At 43.7% G+C, this 20,231-nt stretch overlaps 1 protein-coding gene across 1 annotated transcript; it reads left to right on the forward strand.

Annotated features, from left to right (window-relative positions):
• The first annotated feature begins 1,847 nt into the window (after positions 1 to 1,847).
• slc1a1 (solute carrier family 1 member 1) lies at positions 1,848 to 19,352 on the forward strand. Its single transcript, XM_021615169.3, has 12 exons — positions 1,848 to 2,286; positions 7,022 to 7,162; positions 7,473 to 7,565; positions 7,776 to 7,890; positions 8,049 to 8,091; positions 8,318 to 8,428; positions 9,289 to 9,473; positions 9,886 to 9,993; positions 10,563 to 10,685; positions 14,857 to 15,051; positions 15,376 to 15,510; positions 15,885 to 19,352. The coding sequence occupies exons 1-12, from the start codon at positions 2,187 to 2,189 to the stop codon at positions 16,123 to 16,125; spliced, it is 1,590 nt and encodes a 529-aa protein (XP_021470844.1). The 5' UTR covers positions 1,848 to 2,186; the 3' UTR covers positions 16,126 to 19,352.
• The last annotated feature ends 879 nt before the right edge of the window (positions 19,353 to 20,231 follow it).

Below are 20,231 nucleotides of genomic sequence, written 5' to 3' on the forward strand. Positions count from 1 at the left end.
TTCATCAAGGATCTCTCTATACTTTGCTCCATTCATCTATCCCTCTATCCTGACTAGCCTCCCAGTCCCTGCCGCTGAAAAACGTCACCACAGCATAATGCTGCCACCACCATGCTTCACCGTAGGGATGGTGCAAGGTTTCCTCTAGACGTGACGCTTGGCATTCAGGCCAAATAGTTCAATCTTGTTTCTTATGGTCTGAGAGTCTGTAGGTGGGTTTTGGCAAACTCCAAGCAAGCGGTCATGTGCAAGCAAGTGGTCAGAGTGGCTTCCGCCTCGCCACTCTACCATAAAGGCCTGATTGGTGGAGTGCTGCAGAGATGGTTGTCCTTCTGGAAGGTTCTCCCATCTCCACAGAGTAACTCTGGAGCTCTGTCAGTGTGACCACCGGGTTCTTGATCACCTCCCTGACCAAGGCCCTTCTCCCCTGATTGCTCAGTTTGGCCGGGCGGACAGCTCTAGGAAGAGTCTTTGTGGTTCCAAACTTCTTCCATGTAATAATGATGGAGGCCATTTTGTTCTTGGGGACCTTCAATGCTGCGGACATATTTTGGTGCCTCCACACAATCCTGTCTTGGAGCTCCACAGACAATTCCTTCAGCCTCATGGCTTGGTTTTTGCTCTGACACGGACTGTCAACTGTGGGACCTTATATAGACAGGTGTGTGCCTTTTTTAAATCGTGTCCAATCAATGGAATGTACCACAGGTGGACTCCAAGTTATTGAAACATCTCAAGGTTGATCAATGGAAACAGGATGCACATGAGCTCAATTTTGAGTCTCAGAGCAAAATGTCTGAATACTTATCTAAATAAGGTTTATTTTTAATAAATGTGCAAAAATGTACAACCTGTTTCCGCTTTGTCATTATGGGGTATTGTGTGTAGATTGATAAAGAATAAGGCTGTAATGTAACAAAATGTGGAAAAAGTCAAGGGGTCTGAATGCGCTGCATACTGAACAATGTTATGAAGAAAAAAGGACAGCAGAATGAATGTTTAGAAATGAGATCTTCTCAATGTTTAATTAGAATGGTATTTCTATCAATTGGCATTTTTATTAAAGGATCTTGTGTTATGTATTCTTATACAATGCATTTTGTGTGTTTAGATAGTGTAAAGATTAGGTGCAGGTGTCTAAGGCACAGTAGGTGGCAGTATAGTTAAGGAATGGACTCTGTGCGGGGCTGTTGTTGACCGGCCAAATAGGCGATACACTAAAATCTCAGATAAGATTTGGTGCCTCCACACAATCCTGTCTTGGAGGGCTAACAGTTTGGAGTCCAAAACAAAACAGTTAATTACATTCATCCAAACATTTGACATTTGAACAATTGATGCACAAAAAAAAATAAAAAATGAATGAATGGAAAGGCATTCCCATGAATCATACGACTCCTATGAACATTGAGTTAATCATTTGATAGTACATGTCAGAAAATACCCAGAATTATCCATACATGTTTCTTTATGCTTTTAATGATCCATGCATGTTTTACAGTTGTGAAACCAAGGACGCCCTTTGAAAAGGGTTTTTCATAGGCCGTCTGTAACATCACTTGCACATCACTGTCAAATCTTTCCAATCCCTCCCAGAAATGGTTATCTGTCTGTACGCATATGATCCAGCAGTCAACAGCCAGCCAAGCAATATTGTGCCATTTCTCCATATTATACCAACTCTGTTAGGATACTACCCATGCAAAGTAGGCTATTGCATTCAGTGACTGTCTCTGGAGAATATATTTTTAATCTCCTAGATGTAATGAAGGAGAAAGACCCCAGACTGAGCAGCTCGCGGGGTGTGTAGGTGGGTGGGTGTGTGCGTGCGTGTAATGGGGGGGGGTTGGAGGTGACCCTATGGATAAAAACCTGGTGATGTATCTCCCCCTCTCATTCTCTCCGTCACACACACACACTTTCTGCCTCACACAAACACAGAGACACACACAGGAGGCGGTTCTCTCCAGTCCCTCTCCATCAGAAACAACTGACAGCCAGGCAGGCTAGCTGCATCCTCTGGTAGCTATAGCAGCAGCGCAGACAGCTACTAGCCGCCTCTACTGTCTGCTGCATCTGTCAGCTGGCCGCCTGATACGTGGAGCCTTTTGTGTCTCCCGAGAGTCCCGACTCCCATTTGTGCTCTCTATTGCGGGGGCTAAAGGAAACAACCAACAGCCACACCAATGGACATGATGGGGAAGAAAGAACGCAGGGGCTGGGACTTCAAAGGCTTGCTGAAGAGGAACTGGCTGCTTATTGCAACCATTGTGTCGGTGCTGTTAGGTAAGTGAAAGCGAAGCCCCCATAATGTCTGCGCTCTGCTTAACGTGAAGAAGCCTTGGTTGATGTCACCCTTCCGCGAGGCTGCCCGTCTGTCTCCACTCTCTCCTTGCTCTGTCAGTGGTGGTGCATCCTACCCATTTCCCCTTCCCTCTCCTTTTTTTTGTCATTGCTTTCTCTCCTGATGTATTCCCCTGCTGCAGTCCAGGCTTGGAGTCATCCAGCAGCCTCTCTTGGTCATATAAGGATGCGTAGGGCTGGGGGCTGGTTGATTAGAATAGCAATGTGCACGCATGTGTGTGCTGTGTCCATAATGTCGGCTTGTGCATGCTGCATACCAACCTGGTCTCAGAGCCTTTCGTATGATTCTGTACGTAAATCCGAGACACTACCTTTAGTATATGTTGCGTTTTGTATGTATTCATTTCAAATCAAATTTATTTATATAGCCCTTCGTACATCAGCTGATATCTCAAAGTGCTGTACAGAAACCCAGCCTAAAACCCCAAACCCCATTTGTGGATGTCCATCACCAATTTCGTATGATATATTCCGAATTACAATTTGTGTTATATGTTACGAATTTACTAAACATACAATATGTTACAAATTTCCAAAACGTACACTATGTTACACATTTTTCAAAATGTATGATATGTTACGAATTCTGTCTAGGTGGCTAACATTAGCTAGGCTAGGGGTTACGGTTAGGAGTTGGGTTAAGGTTAGGGCAAGAGTTGGATAAAATAATTAGGGGAAAGGTTAGCTAACATGCTAAGTAGTTGCAAAGTAGTAAGTAGTTGAAAGGGTGCAAATGAGCTAAAATGTTGTCCATGATGAGATTTGAACTCACAACCTTTGGGTTGCTAGACGTTTGCGTTTTACGACCAATCACCCTACTTTCGTTTTTGCCTTAAGTAACCATCTGTCTTATGTAAGCAAACCAAACGTAACATACTAATTTGGGTGTTCTGGACTTACGTTTACTATGTTACATCTAGTGTATGAGACCAGGCTGTGCATGCATCTGTGTGTGTGCTTATGCTGTGAGGATGTTCGAAGATGGATGCAAACAGTGTGTGACTGTGGCTGTTCATAATGAGTGTATCTGTGTGTGTTTGTGTGTGTGACTTATCATTACAGTGTGTGACTGTTCATAATTGTGCACGTGTGTGACTGATCATTATGCGTTCGCAGTTTCTGCTGCTGCTACGCCATTCATTGCCCAGTCTCCGACAGAGACAGGGTTCCCTGTGCTGAGCTTTGCTGCCTCCCAGAGCCTGTCTCGCAACCCCAGTCGAACGTGACTAGACTGAAGCGGCACACTCCACTGGCTCCTTCAGTCCAGTCAGTCGGTACAGCTGTTCTGCATGCAAGGTCCTGTCAATGTGATTCGCAAATAGTGTGATTCAGGGGCCATATATGGCCCAGCCCACCACAGCATTTCTGGCTTATGACATTTATTTAATAGATATAAAATACATAAGGGATAATCAACCGGGGGCTGTGGAGTCCTGTGGAAATAACCTGCGACACAGTCTAGCCGTGGTAGAAACTATAATATGCTCCTTTGTTGTCATTCAAAGTGCTAAAATGCAACAATGAGCTCACAGCGAAAGGCTAATGGTGGTGGTGGACAATTAATCTAAAAATGCATTGTTAATTATGGAACGTATCACTTTATTATGCAGAGAAGGCTATTATTTATTTAGATTTATTCACAACCCCCCTCTGAAGCTGCCTGCGACCCCTTGTTTTTAGAAAGAATTACACACCAATTTGTATGGCCCCTGTCACCGAATTGTCCTACCCTTCAACAATTTTTGGTGCTTGCTTGGCTTCTTAATGGTTGGACATTTATAATTTTATGAACTAAATGGACTTTGGCTCAGTGGCAGTATTGTGTCTAATGTGTTTTAAAGGCTTTCGACCAATTAAATGATAAATGCTGACTTTGAAGTGTCCTCCACAAGGATTACACCATCTCTGCTTAAGCAGAGTTTTAGAATGTCAACATAAACCTGTGTTGGTCCAAATGCACATGGCAAAATTGATAATCCATTCCTATTTTTATTGATCTTTCTTACATTTTAAGAGCTGCAGTGAAGAGGAGTGGGGGTTAAAAGAGCCAATTGGAACCCGGGGACATGGCATATGAGGGTGCAGTGAGATACCTGATGGGTTGGACGATACTTTTCTCATCAATCATCTTGGGGGGAAAAACATATCCTTAACTGGAAATCAACCAAATCCTCCATCGTTAAAACAATGGAAAGGTCAAATGCTTTATTATCTGAATGTTGAAAGTGCGTGGGCGACTGAGAGAAAGAAAATGGTGCAGTTTGAGGCCATATGGCGGAGTGACGCGGGCGCTGGAGATGAGGGTGGAAGCAGGTGGGTCTGGGCAGGGGTGATGTTGTGGATGTTTGTGTGCATCTGTACGTTGTTGTTTGTAAAATATGTTTTGTATAGTTAAAAAAAAAAATGCAATAAAATCTTTAAAAAATATAAATAGTGAGGCCTCCCGGGTGGCGCAGTGGTGCCACCAGAGATTCTGGGTTAAAGCCCAGGCTCTGTCGCAGCCGGCCGCGACCGGGAGGCCCATGGGGCGACACACAATTGGCCCAGTGTCGTCCGGGTTAGGGAGGGTTTGGCCGGCAGAGAAATCCTTGTCTCATTGCGTACTAGCGACTCCTGTGGCGGGCCGGGCGCAGTGCACACTGACCAGGCCGCCAGTTGAACAGTGTTTCCTCCGACACATTGGTGCGGCTGGCTTCCGGGTTGGATGTGCTGTGTGGCAAGGTTGTGTTTCGGAGGACGCATGGCTCTCGACCTTCACCTCTCCCGAGTCCGTACGGGAGTTACGGCGATGAGACAAGACTGTAACTACTACCAATTGGATACAACGAAATTGGGGAGAAAAAAGGGGTAAATAAAAAAATATATATATAAATAAGGAAGCCGTGGACTTTTAGGTGGCCATAGTAGTGTCCCATTTGAATTCTGGCCTAAGTTTGAGTGTTCTGATTGAGCCTTAATTTTTCGTGAATTTCATTGGCGAAATGGCAGAATACGCCTTTAATTAACACCCCTAATTAAGTGACATGGAATCTTGAGTGACAACAGAGAAGTCAGGACCTTGTTTGAATTACATGCTGAGATGAGCACTCTTGTCAGTCTGTAATTTGGTTGGATGCCATGGAACACCTTAAACAGAAAATGAGTTCTGCCATTGGATGACAAAAATTCACTACTCCACCATGTGGCCTCTGTTGCTGACCACTACTCTTTAATGGCAAGGCAGCCCCTTTCATGCCAGTTCTGTACTTAAGTAATTACATGGGCGGTATTGTTGGCCGTCATCATGTATGTTTCATTCATAAGTAAGTAATTTAGCTTTGCCAATAACTGTCCTGTTGTGGCAGTACGAAAATGCATGCACTCACTACTTACTGTAAGTCGCTCTGGATAAGAGTGTCTGCTAAATGACTAAAATGCAAATGCTGCAAGATTTCCATCTCCACATGGCCTGTATTCTCAGAGTAGGAGTGCTGATCTAGGATCAGGGCCCCCTTCTCCATATAATCATATTTATTAGCATCTAAAAGACAAAACTGATCCTAGCACACATACTCTTAAGATGCTTTCTGAATACCGACCCAGATCTCAAGAGATGTGCCGACTCATCTTTTTAATTAAACCATGAAAACTGATCAGAAAACGGCATGGAGAGTGCGATTCGTCATTTTTGGAAGCACATTATTTTACAGAAATTGCCTGATATTTACATAGAAATTGCATGGCTAATTACAACATAACTTATGAATCACTTGTTTGTTTCAGTAGTATTCGTCTAGGCATGTGCAATGTCTATTTGGGTGTATTTGGTTCTCAGCATGTCAACATGACCCATCCAGTAGCCCCCACAACAGTTTCTAACCTTATCCCCACCATTAACACTAAACCACTACTATACAGTGTATTCATTATGAGAGATTTTATTTTTCATTAGGAATGATGTAACTTGTTCAGTTACGATTCGCTGTGTCATCACCTTGCACAAGGTTATTTTATGGTGGCCTGTAATGGTTGATAACACACTCAGGGTGGTGGGGGGGGGGGATTTGAGAAACTCACTGTATGTGGCATTTATGGGCGAAAACCCCCCACAGCGATGCGCAATGAGCCTTATAAAAACGCCAAGACAGGCAGCCCGCTTGGCCAATAAACTAATGCTCTCCAAGGTCGTTGTTGCTGCGCAGGTCAGCAATAGCAATGCTACTCTAGCAGCTTATGGCTAAAGGAAGTGTTTTCCTCAATGTCACAACCTTGAGCCAGCGTCATGAAACACAGAGCAACCTTGGCCCGTAAAACTAAAAACAAGAAAATGACATGGGCATAATATGGTGGTAGCTTACAGGGCAGCTCTGAAATGATAATGATGTTTCCGTTTTAATTTGACGTGGCAGGCAGGTCAAACATCAATATTGTTCCTTTTTGTCATCATTATCTCGCCCTCTCTCTGTTCTCCCACTTTAAATTTCCACTGTGAAAATGCCTCATACTCAGTGTGCGGCTAGCGTGGGACACAGTCTGCAATAATACAGTGTGATGTATCGAACTAGCCACGCATTGAACTAACCTGTGTGAACCAACCTCTTGAATTGGCTGTCTTATTTATCTCTTTCTCTCTCTCACTCTCCCTCCTCCTCTCTCCTTCCTTCCCTCTCTCCCTCAGGGATAGGTCTTGGGGTGGTGGTCAGGGAATATGCCTCCCTCTCCCACCTTCATAAGCAGTATTTTGGCTTCCCGGGAGAGATCCTGATGCGGATGCTCAAGCTGGTCATCCTGCCCCTCATCATCTCCAGCATGATAACAGGTAACTTGGGATGAATTGCATCTCAGTCACTCAGCACTATGTTTAAAGAAGAGGGCCATCAGAGAAGGTTAAGATATCTTAAGTATTAATCCTCTTAGAAGAACTTGGGCAGCTTTCTTTGCCTCGGGCCATGGCAAGCGGATCTTCTTGAGTTCTGCGTCTAGACACCTGCGACAGGTCATTGTTGCGCCAGATATCTTAGATATTAAGGACAAATGAAATAGTGATTGTCATTGAGACTTGTTGACAGACATGTCTCCTTTGGGTGAACAACAGGTCAATTGTCTTTCTGTCTTGTTTGTGGTCACAGGAGTCGCCGCCCTGGATTCGGAAGTTTCTGGAAAGATAGGTTTGAGGGCTGTGGTGTATTACTTCTCCACCACCATCATCGCAGTTATTCTGGGTGAGTTAACAGGATGACTGGCTTGGTCTCATTCTCTTTCAGCTGCTCCCCGTCTGTTATGAAGCATGACGACACTGAACAAAATGTGGAATGTTTCAGTGCCTCATGCTTCAGATTAAGTGAGTGACAGACTGACTATGTAACATGTTGTTATTTACACATCAACATTGAAAGCTGAATATTGACAGATGGTTATAACATGTGTTCCAGGTATTGTATTGGTGATGACCATCAGACCTGGTGTCTCTCAGGAGGCCGAACATATCGACAGGACAGGGACCACACCAAACGTCACCACTGTCGACACTCTACTGGATCTTGTCAGGTGACAGCTACTATTCGTCTATACCATCATATAGACGAATAGTTTTGTAGAATTTCTACAAAAGGTCTGTTCTCCATCAGTCGGAGGTGCAGTGTGTATAACATTTCCACATTTGTCTCACATTGTTGCCATCTCAACATGTCTTGTTCCATCCACAGAAACATGTTTCCTGAAAACCTACTGCAGGCTTGTTTCCAACAGGTAACTGTCATTGTCTGATTTGTACATTAAAGCTTTCAGTTACTAGCCTGGTACCAGGTGTGTTTGCGCTGTCTTGCCAATTCTCATAAGAGTTGACAAGACAGCACAAACAGATTTGGGGCCAGGCTATACAATCACTGCACTTTGAAGAGAAAACATGATCCTACATTAAAATGTAACCATGTCAAATGTAACTATTTCAATTCAACCTATTCAATCATTCCAGTACAAGACAAAGCGCAAAGAGCTGGAACCACCTAAAGTGAAGGGGAACACTACAATTACAATGTTCCCTCCTCTCTCTACCGCTGTCATGACAACCATTTTCCCCCCAGAGGTAGGTGTCACTGTTTCCATGTGTTTATCCACCTGTGTGTCAAAAGCTGTGATTTGATAGGATCAAAGCTGCTAAGCCTGGTTTACTTTTAATCAGATGTGGTTTACTTTTTAAACCTGATTAGTTAATCAGATGTGGTTAAAGTTAATCAGATGACTATCTGTCCAATCACAATATTTTGTCTTTGTGGGTTGAAAATGTGGGTCTTCAACTTAGCCTTTGTGAATCTACACCTGACCACCCACATCTAATGTGATGGATATGACCATGAATCAACTTACATTATGACGCCACTGTGTAAATGGGTCACTATGTTGTGATCTGAGGAAAAAGCTCAAGACATGGATGTCAGCCCACTGTAACACAATTTTTAACCCATTTTTCTCCTCAATTTTGTGATAGCCAATTGGTAGTTACATTCTTGTCCCATCGCTGTAACTCCCGTACGAACTCGGGAGAGTCAAAGTTTGAGAGCCATGCGTCCTCCCAAACACGACCCTGCCAAGCCGCAACTGCTTCTTGACACACTGCTCGCTAAACCCGGAAGCCAGCCGCACCAATGTGTTGGAGGAATCACTGTCCAACTGGCGACCGTTTCAGAATGCACAGGAGTCGCTATAGAGCGTGACTCCTGCGGACATCCCGGCCGGCCAAACCCTCCTCTAACCCGGACAATGCTGGGCCAATTGTGCGCCGCCTCATGGGTCTCTCGGTCGCAGCTGGCTTTGTAGTGACGCCTCTAGCACTGAGATGCAGTGCCTTAGACTGCTGCACCACTTGGGAGGCCCCACAAGTGGATCTTTTGACCAAAATCTATTTTGAACTTAAACTACTTTCTTCCTTATTTTTCCCCTCTGCAGAACATCACCAAGGACTATAAGATAGTCGGGTCATATTCTGATGGGATCAACGTGCTGGGCCTCATCGTGTTCTGTGTGGCGTTCGGCCTTGTCATCGGCAAGATGGGCGAAAGGGGACGCATTCTGCTGGAATTCTTTGATGCTTTAAACGAGGCCACCATGAGGCTAGTCCAGATTATCATGTGGTACGATACAGCCTGTTAGACGACATACATCGCTCACTTACAGTACACAACAGCTGTTTAGGTGAATTCATCCGGTAGCTGTTTTCTATGCTATTGTAGATGTAATGCTAACATTTCTGTGGTGGTGATGATGATAGTGATGATGATGATCATAACAATGGCATTAACAACACTACACTCTGAAAAAAAGTGGTCATCTAGAACCTAAAAGGGTTCTTCGGCTGTCCCCATAGGAGAACCCTTTTTGGTTCCAGGTAGAACCATGTTGGGTTCCGTATAGAACCCTTTCCACAGAGGGTTCTACCTGGAACCCAAAATGGTTCTACCTGGAACTAAAACGGGTTTTCCTATGGGGACAGTCAAATAACCCTTTCAGAAACTTTTTTCTAAGAGTGTATTGTTGCAATTACAGCTACATGCCAGTGGGGATACTCTTCCTCATAGCTGCCAAGATCATCGAGGTAGAAGACTGGGAGATCTTCAGAAAGATGGGCCTGTACATGGTGACAGTGCTGAGTGGGTGAGTCTGAGCCAGCCATCTTAGTCCCTCTTTCTCTTTCTGATACTTCGCCACAACAATGCTAGATTTATAGCTGGCATTAGGGTCCAGGTTTCCTGCAAAGATACTGTAAAAGCCCAGCTCTGTCCCGGCACAGATAAGAACCAAGGACATTTAAAACTGCTCAACCTGCAGTTGCGGTAATGAGGCCTTTGGCGAACGCCTGTCCAACCCGTAAATTTACCGGACAGAATGATGCTTCTGGGTGACCAGCAAAAGGAAACTGAGTTTAGTGAGGGGGAACGCAGTCATGTGTGTCCCAAATGGCTATATAGTGCACTACTTTTGACCAGAGACCTATGGGCCCTGGTCATAAAGTAGCAGACTATAAAAGGAAAAGGATGCCATTTGGGACGCCACCCTGGTCATTGTGTTATTATAAGCTGGAGGAGGAGAGTTTTAGTCCCCAGTTAACGCCAGGGGTTAGTCAGCTATTTCTTACAACGAGTCAAAACTTGTTTGATCATCACAATTTTTTAATCAGACACTTTCTTTTTCATGGCAATGTAATGTTTTATTTCTCTCCTTAGCCTAGCTATCCACTCCACCATTTGTCTGCCGCTGATCTACTTTGCCATTGTGAGGAAGAACCCGTACACCTTTACCTTAGGGATGGCCCAGGCACTGGTCACTGCTCTCATGATCTCTTCCAGGTAAGCCTCCGTCACTATTCAGGATCATACAGTCGTGGCCAAAAGTTTTGAGAATGACACAAATATTTAATTTTCACAAAGTCTGCTGCCTCAGTTTGTATAATGGCAATTTGCATATACTCCAGAATGTTATGAAGAGTGATCAGATGAGGGCCTCCCGGGTGGCGCAGTGGTTAAGGGCGCTGTACTGCAGCGCCAGCTGTGCCATCAGAGTCCCTGGGTTCGCGCCCAGGCTCTGTCGTAACCGGCCGCGACCTGGACGTCCGTGGGGCGATGCACAATTGGCCTAGCGTCGTCCGGGTTAGGGAGGGATTGGTCGGTAGGGATCTCCTTGTCTCATCGCGCAGTGCGCGCTAGCCAAGGTTGCCAGGTGCACGGTGTAGCCTCCGACACATTGTCTGGCTTCCGGGTTGGATGCGCGCTGTGTTAAGAAGCAGTACGGCTGGTTGGGTTGTGTATCGGAGGACGCATGACATTCAGCCTTCGTCTCTCCCGAGCCCGTACGGGAGTTGTAGCAATGAGACAAGATAGTAGCTACTACAACAATTGGATACCATGAAATTGGGGAGAAAAAAGGGGTAAAAAAAAAAGTGATCAGATGAACTGCAATGAATTGCAAAGTCCCTCTTTTCCATGCAAATTAACTGAATCCCAAAAATACATTTCCACTGCATTTCAGCCCTGCCACAAAAGGACCAGCTGACATCATGTCAGTGATTCTCTCGTTAACACAGGTGTGATTGTTGACAAGGCTGGAGATCACTCTGTCATGCTGATTGAGTTCGAATAACAGACTGGAAGCTTCAAAAGAAAGGTGGTGCTTGGAATCATTGTTCTTCCTCTGTCAATCATGGTTACCTGCAAGGAAACGCATGCCGTCATCATTGCTTTGCACAAAAAGGGCTTAACAGGCAAGGATATTGCTGCCAGTAAGATTGCACCTAAATCAACCATTTATCGGATCATCAAGAACTTCAAGGAGAGCGGTTCAATTGTTGTGAAGAAGGCTTCAGGGCACAAAAGAAAGTCCAGCAAGCGCCAGGACCGTCTCCTAAAGTTGATTCAGCTGCGGGATCGGAGCACCACCAGTACAGAGCTTGCTCAAGAATGGCAGCAGGCAGGTGTGAGTGCATCTGCACACACAGTGAGGCGAAGACTGTTGGAGGATGGCCTGGTGTCAAGAAGGACAGCAAAGAAGCCACTTCTCTCCAGGAAAAACATCAGGGACAGACTGATATTCTGCAAAAGGCACAGGGATTGGACTGCTGAGGACTGGGGTAAAGTCATTTTCTCTGATGAATCCCCTTTCCGATTGTTTGGGGCATCCGTAAAAAAGCTTGTCCGGAGAAGACAAGGTGATGCCAACAGTAAAGCATCCTGAGACCATTCATGTGTGGGGTTGCTTCTCAGCCAAGGGAATGGGCTCACTCAAAATTTTGCCTACGAACACAGCCATGAATAAAGAATGGTACCAACACATTCTCCGTGAGCAACTTCTCCCAACCATCCAGGAACAGTTTGGTGACGATCAATGCTTTTTCCAGCATGATGGAGTACCTTGCCATAAAGCAAAAGTGATAACTAAGTGGCTCGGGGAACAAAACATCGATATTTTGGTTCCATGGCCAGGAAACTCCCCAGACCTTAATCTCATTGAGAACCCGTGGTCAATCCTCAAGAGGCGGGTGGACAAACAAAAACCCACACATTCTGACAAACTCCAAGCATTGATTATGCAAGAATGGGCTGCCATCAGTCAGGATGTGGCCCAGAAGTTAATTGACAGCATGCCAGGGCGGATTGCAGAGGTCTTGAAAAAGCGTCAACACTGAAAATATTGACTCTTTGCATCAACTTCATGTAATTGTCAATAAAAGTCTTTGACACTTATGAAATGCTTGTAATTACAGTGCCTTGCGAAAGTATTTGCCCCCCTTGAACTTTGAGACCTTTTGCCACATTTCAGGCTTCAAACATAAAGATATAAAACTGTATTTTTTTGTGAAGAATCAACAACAAGTTGGACACAATCATGAAGTGGAACGACATTTATTGGATATTTCAAACTTTTTTAACAAATCAAAAACTGAAAAATTGGGCGTGCTAAATTATTCAGCCCCTTTACTTTCAGTGCAGCAAACTCTCTCCAGAAGTTCAGTGAGGATCTCTGAATGATCCAATGTTGACCTAAATGACTAATGATGATAAATACAATCCACCTGTGTGTAATCAAGTCTCCGTATAAATGCACCTGCACTGTGATAGTCTCAGAGGTCCGTTAAAAGCGCAGAGAGCATCATGAAGAACAAGGAACACACCAGGCAGGTCTGAGATACTGTTGTGAAGAAGTTTAAAGCCGGATTTGGATACAAAAATATTTCCCAAGCTTTAAACATCCCAAGGAGCACTGTGCAAGCGATAATATTGAAATGGAAGGAGTATCAGACCACTGCAAATCTACCAAGACCTGGCCGTCCCTCTAAACTTTCAGCTCATACAAGGAGAAGACTGATCAGAGATGCAGCCAAGAGGCCCATGATCACTCTGGATGAACTGCAGAGATCTACAGCTGAGGTGGGAGACTCTGTCCATAGGACAACAATCAGTCGTATATTGCACAAATCTGGCCTTTATGGAAGAGTGGCAAGAAGAAAGCCATTTCTTAAAGATATCCATAAAAAGTGTTGTTTAAAGTTTGCCACAAGCCACCTGGGAGACACACCAAACGTGGAAGAAGGTGCTCTGGTCAGATGAAACCAAAATTGAACTTTTTGGCAACAATGCAAAACGCTATGTTTGGCGTAAAAGCAACACAGCTCATCACCCTGAACACACTGTCAAACATGGTGGTGGCAGCATCATGGTTTGGGCCTGCTTTTCTTCAGCAGGGACAGGGAAGATGGTTAAAATTGATGGGAAGATGGATGGAGCCAAATACAGGACCATTCTGGAAGAAAACCTGATGGAGTCTGCAAAAGACCTGAGACTGGGACGGAGATTTGTCTTCCAACAAGACAGTGATCCAAAACATAAAGCAAAATCTACAATGGAATGGTTCAAAAATAAACATATCCAGGTTTTAGAATGGCCAAGTCAAAGTCCAGACCTGAATCCAATCGAGAATCTGTGGAAAGAACTGAAAACTGCTGTTCACAAATGCTCTCCATCCAACCTCACTGAGCTCAAGCTATTTTGCAAGGAGGAATGGGAAAAATTTTCAGTCTCTCAATGTGCAAAACTGATAGAGACATACCCCAAGCGACTTACAGCTGTAATCGCAGCAAAAGGTGGCGCTACAAAGTATTAACTTAAGGGGGCTGAATAATTTTGCACGCCCAATTTTTCAGTTTTTGATTTGTTAAAAAGGTTTGAAATATCCAATAAATGTCGTTCCACTTCATGATTGTGTCCCACTTGTTGTTGATTCTTCACAAAAAAATACAGTTTTATATCTTTATGTTTGAAGCCTGAAATGTGGCAAAAGGTTGCAAAGTTCAAGGGGGCCGAATACTTTCGCAAGGCACTGTATACTTCATGTAACGGTTTTCTTGATGTGAAGGAGAGTCGGACCAAAATGCGGCATGTCTATTGCAATCCATGTTTAATGAAGAAACACACTAAACACAAACACTACCAAAACAATAAACTTAACGAAAACCGAAACAGCCTATACTTGTGTAACCTAACACAGAACAATGACACTAAGGACAATCACCCACGACAAACTCAAAGAATATGACTGCCTAAATATGGTTCCCAATCAGAGACAACGATAAACACCTGCCTCTGATTGAGAACCACTTCAGACAGCCATAGACTTAGCTAGAACACCCCACTAGCTACAATCCCCATAAATACACACCACATACAAAAACCCATGCCACACCCTGGCCTGACCAAATAAATAAAGATAAACACAAAATACTTTGACCAGGGTGTGACACTTCAGTATTCCATAGTAATATCTAAAGACACTGAAGCAGCAAACTTTGTGAAAATGTATATTTGTGTCATTCTCAAAACTTTTGGCCACGACTGTACAATCTGTTGTCTATAGCAAAGCATAGATGTAATGGCTGACTTATCTATGTATCCATCCATCTATCTATACAATCCACCCATCCATCTATCCGTGCATCCATCCTGCATTCAACTTAAATACGACCTCTAGCTCTGCCACCCTGCCGGTCACCTTCCGCTGTGCCGAAGAGAACCTCCGGATCGACAAGAGGATCACCCGCTTCGTGTTGCCTGTGGGCGCCACTATCAACATGGATGGCACGGCTCTCTACGAGGCGGTTGCTGCCATCTTCATTGCCCAGCTCAACGACTACTCTCTGGATGTGGGTCAGATTGTCACCATCAGGTAAATCACCAACAGCCTACGTCGAAATTAGATTTGATATTCTTTGTACATCATTTGAGCAAGTTAAAGTGTCTTCGTATACTTGTGATCAGAACCCATAGCCTTTGGTGGCATTGGACTTTAGCTGCTCTGAATGAGTATGCCACTCAGTGATGTATGAAAAAAACCATATTTGAGCTTGACAAAACTGAAAAAACTCAGGTGAAATCGGCTGTCACATCCATTTATACCATCTGTCGTGTCATTATGCTGGTATCAAGCATCTGACCTAATAATATGTCAGGGTAAAGGATTTGTAAAGATGTTAACTTACTCCAATTTCAGTATAACAGCAACAGTAGCCAGCATCGGAGCTGCCGGTGTACCTAACGCTGGACTTGTCACCATGGTGATTGTGCTGACTGCCGTTGGACTACCTGCAAATGATGTCACTTTAATTGTTGCTGTGGATTGGCTACTGTGAGTAATACCTTGTTGAGCATAATATTGTCAAGATAAATTATTATTTTAGTGATGAATACAACAGTGCAAGGTGTTAAAGGTAGACTCAGCAATATAACATCACCATACGCAGTGGTGCGACTTCTTAAGAGAAAACAGACTTTCAATTTGTCAAGACTGCCACTACTTTCTCTTCCCGATTTGTGCCATCCCTTGAGCAATGCCCAAGAGGGCCAGTCTTGGCAGAATACATTTTGTTGTTGTTGATGTCTGTAAGCAGGGAGTTGCCCAGCAACGTATGATGATGTGATATTGCAAAGTCAACAGTATCTTTAACTAACTCATAATCAACAGACAATAGTCACTCACCATACCCCCTCCGGCTGTTTTAGAGACCGCTTCCGCACCATGATCAACGTGCTGGGGGATGCCTACGGAGCTGGCATTGTCCAGAAGCTGTCCAGGCGGGAGCTGGAGAGGATGGACATCACCTCGGACGTGGACGTGACCAACCCCTTCGTCCTGGAGACCACGCTGGACGATGAAGAGTGTGAGAAAAAGTCTTATGTCAACGGCGGCTTCACCATCGACAAGACCGATGCCATCTCCTTCACCGAGACTTCACAGTTTTAGGAAGGAGGGCGGGGAGCCAAGAAGTGCCATTGCTGCTAGATGTTAGCCTGGTGGTCCCATCCTGTTTGTAAGCATGTTTCTAGATCTGTTTGTGCTGTCTTGCCAACTCCTATGGTCATTGGCGTGACAACGACTATTGGTATTGGCGAGACAACACAAACATACCTGGTACCAGGCTAGTCTGTTTGTGATTTAGCCAACTCCTGTCTATGTTCGTTCATTGCCATGTATACAGTGTAGTACGGCTTGACAAGGATAGAAGAGTTGGCTATAGCCAGGGGTGAAAGTCAATTTAATTTCTTCCCAGTACGGGACCGCCTATGTGTGTACGCACTTCATCATAGAATTGCATATAGAATCCCTATTCATTCATAATGATCTCTGTGGGCTTAGTCGTAAAGATTTATAATTAAGGCCTCCCGTGTGGCGCAGCGGTCTAAGGCACTGCGGTGCTTGAGATGTCACTACAGATCTGGGTTCAATCCCGGGCTGTGTCCCAGCCGGCTGCGGCCGGGAGACCCGTGAGGCGACGCACAATTGGCCCAGTGTCGTCCAGGCTAGGGGACGGTTAGCCCGTCACACTCTAGCGACTCCTGTGGCGGGCCGGGCGCATGCACGCTGACACGGTCGCCAGTTGGACGGTGTTTCCTCCGACACATTGGTGCGGCTGGCTTCAGGGTTACGCGAACAGTGTGTCAAGAAGCAGTGCGGGGTCATGTTTCGGAAGACGCGCGGCTCTCGACCTTCGCCTCTCCCAAGTCTGTACGGGACTGGACAATTGGATATCACCAGAAAAAGATTTGTCATTAAAAATTTAAAATGTATTACCTTTTATTGTGGCATAAACACAACTAATCATTATGTTTTAATCTGATTGTCCAACAATCACTTCAAAAGGGCTCCTTTAGCCTATTAGTTTACTTGTGCACAATCATCCACTCAAAATATATTTCCAGCCTCCAAACAGTGGTGAATGGAAAGAGACACAAAACACCACAAAGTGTAATGACATTTTGACAAATGTCATTAGGCCAGAATGTATGCGCCCACTGCTGTTCGTTAGCGTCTTGGTGTCGGCCATTCATCTCTGCCTTGGGAAAATGTCAGTGTTCTTGTCGAGCCACATCGCATTTTTGGAGCGTAGGCTATCCCACCCGTTCAAGTCCATTTGCTCATTTTTCATGCCTCTGACATGCGGTAGGTAGCCTATTGATAAATAATGGTGAAATGGTTCTTGACATTTTTTTCTTGAAATATTGTGACAGGCTCATGTTTTACCAGTACGGCATAACCCCACTATTTATTTTGCTGGGACGCCATACTGGACCGTACCGTCTTGCTTTCATCCCTGGCTATAGCACATACAGTATACGACCAGACTTGGTAGAAATGTGAGGGGGGTTCGAAGCTATTCATAAAACCAGCGCTTGTAAAAGGGAGGAAAAAAACATGACATGAGACACTTTCAAGCTCGAACGTTTGCAACATTAGCCACCATGTGTTTTCTCTAAGAGCTGTCATCCTGCTTTTTAACCACGAGCGGAAATCCTTCAAATGAGCTGGAAAGTGTCTGAATATGGCACCCTATTCCCTAAATAAGCCCTGGTCAAAAGTAGTGCACTATGTAGGGAATAATGTGCCCTTTCAGACAGTCCCATGCTCTCCTTTACTAAAAGCGCTTCCATCGTTATGTTGACATAATGAACACAGTCACTTTTGAACAAATCAATACTTTTGTTATTGTTTTTACATAAAGGGAACTAGGATATGGGGACTACAAGAGGAGTCAAGAGCTGTTGAAATTCATACCTCCACCGTGGGTGTGCAGGTATGTGTTCTGGTGGTCGTTTGTCTGTTTGTATTTGTGTCTGAGAAAACGTAAATAATATATCGCCGGGCTGAGCTGTGTAAATGTATTGCAAAAAAGAGCATGGAAGAAGAAATACAACTATATTCCAGACGTTCAATATACTGTGTATTGCAAAGATTCAAACAGACTTTCATAAACTACAGTGTTCCGCTTTGTTTGCCCTCCAGAAGATAACTACTCTTTACAAATGTCTTTTCATTTTTGTCAAAATTCTTGACAATTGTGTGTGTATTGTTAATGTTATTAAGCTTCCTGTGTCCAACTGTACAATATGTGCCAAACATCATATTCATTCATTCATTCACTTTGTATCATTCCATGTAAATTTTTTCATTGCATGAAGCAATATGGCAAAGAAATACAGTGAAACTTGTAATGAACATAGACTTGCTATACAGTATGTATTTTTAAAGTGACAAATGGCCTTTAGTAAGACAATAGAGTTGATGGCACAATAACGAGGTTTTGGAGGTAAGACTTAATTGAATACTGTTAAATATTTGGAAATATTTTCATAATGAATTGCTAAAGAGTTAACGCTTAACCCTCGTTAAGGGGGGCTATATGGATGACTTAAGGATGGTCTTAGCGACAAAGGCTTTCTGATAGCGAACGCTAACTATAAAAGCTTCATGATAGTTTGTCAGAGAAGCAATAGAAAATGGTGGGGCCTCTGAAGCAATGTTTCAGAAGACCCGGCAGTAGAATCCAGGAATGCAGTTGGTGCAATTCCAACTTTAACCATGGAACCTTAGTTAAATGAGATTTTAGAAAACCTCAGAATTATGAGCTCCAAACAGCTCATAAAAAGGCATTATGTACGTAATCACTTTGTGTGGTCCGACAAATGAATTATTTTATGTAGCCTTACTTTAGCGATATGACCCATTCTGAGCCTTCACGTCAGTTGCAATCAAGATGTTTACATTTTTTTTTTTTTATATAATAATCTCCAATTTATTTCCATTTTTCATCCCTTGAGGCATGGGATTATTGAAATTGCCACTCAATGTTACAGCTCATTGCAATCCACCCTCTGTGACTTGTTTTTGTTCTACCACAGTGGCATAAGGGCCTAATTTGAGATAGTAGACAACTTTAATATATAACATTTCTGAAGCTGGCAAGATATTGGGTACTGGAAAGCAAATTGAGGGCAATTTGTAACATTTGGTTAATCAGATGTGACTAAAAAAAAGCTTGTGAATCAGGTTCTTCTGTACATTTCAAAAGCACATGATGATATTAACAACAAATCAATAAATGGCTATATTGTGTACCATTCACAAATCACCTCAGTATATGAATCCACATGTGCTAGATGTATCTAACTGCAAGCTAATAAAGACAAATATAACTTGGGCGTTTCTCTTTTGGAGGGGTTTCAAAAATGGCTGAGAATGTATTATTCCAGAGTTGTGGACATTACTTCTTTCATTTACTTGTTTTTTTTGTGTCCGGCATCTGATTATTGAATGTGCATATTTTTCCTTTTTCTACTGAGAAGGGTTACTGTACACCGTTTTTTTAAATGATCTATGAGCAGTGCTTGGCTTGGGCAGGAGATCACCTCACATTTTCAACAGCTTGAGCTCCTGTTCCTCTTATAGAATATTATCTCAAAAGTATTGTGAAACTCCTGCACCCAAATATAAACAGTACCGGCACCTATTTCAGTCCAAGTCAAGCACCGTCTATGAGAATGCCAGGATTTACCAAACTTTCTTGCTTCGTATCCGAACATACACAGACCAAAGAATAATTTAAAAATATCATCTTGGCAGGAGACAGAACATTTAGCAGTTTTCAAGGTCGACGGCGAATGACTTCGCCACGAGCAGCACCACAGATATTGAGATGAGTGAGATGCAAGACTTCGCTCTCAAACAGTCACTCACACACAGTATGCGCATGTGCACGGGTTCGCTTCACGCTGTTCATAGCGTGGCAGCCAGGGGACCAAAACAGCAGAGAAGTTGAGCCTTGCGCTTGAACACTATTAGTTGTTGCAGAAATTGACCCACTATGCTGTTAACTTTCAGCATCTACGTCATATCGCTGAGTCTACCTTTAAAACCAATATCCTGCAATTCTATACATTTTGTTATGGAACTGAGAGTACATTTAGCAGTTTTTAAGCTATTCTACGCATTTTGACATGGCTAATTATGTGTTCAGGGTTGAGAATGTTACTTTCTAAATGTAATCCGTGAAAGTTAATAGTTGCCTGTCCAAA

The sequence above is a fragment of the Oncorhynchus mykiss genome, chromosome 9, assembly GCF_057628025.1.
Source record: "Oncorhynchus mykiss isolate SJ-2025 chromosome 9, ASM5762802v1, whole genome shotgun sequence".
Classification (NCBI taxonomy): Eukaryota; Metazoa; Chordata; class Actinopteri; order Salmoniformes; family Salmonidae; genus Oncorhynchus; species Oncorhynchus mykiss.

Bases quoted from the DNA above. Each gene is read 5' to 3' on its own strand.
- slc1a1 (XM_021615169.3), top strand. From the start codon at position 2,187: ATGGACATGATGGGGAAGAAAGAACGCAGGGGCTGGGACTTCAAAGGC. The intron at 7,163-7,472 runs GTAACTTGGGAT...TTGTGGTCACAG, and splicing joins CATCTCCAGCATGATAACAG to GAGTCGCCGCCCTGGATTCG. The intron at 8,429-9,288 runs GTAGGTGTCACT...TCCCCTCTGCAG, and splicing joins CAACCATTTTCCCCCCAGAG to AACATCACCAAGGACTATAA.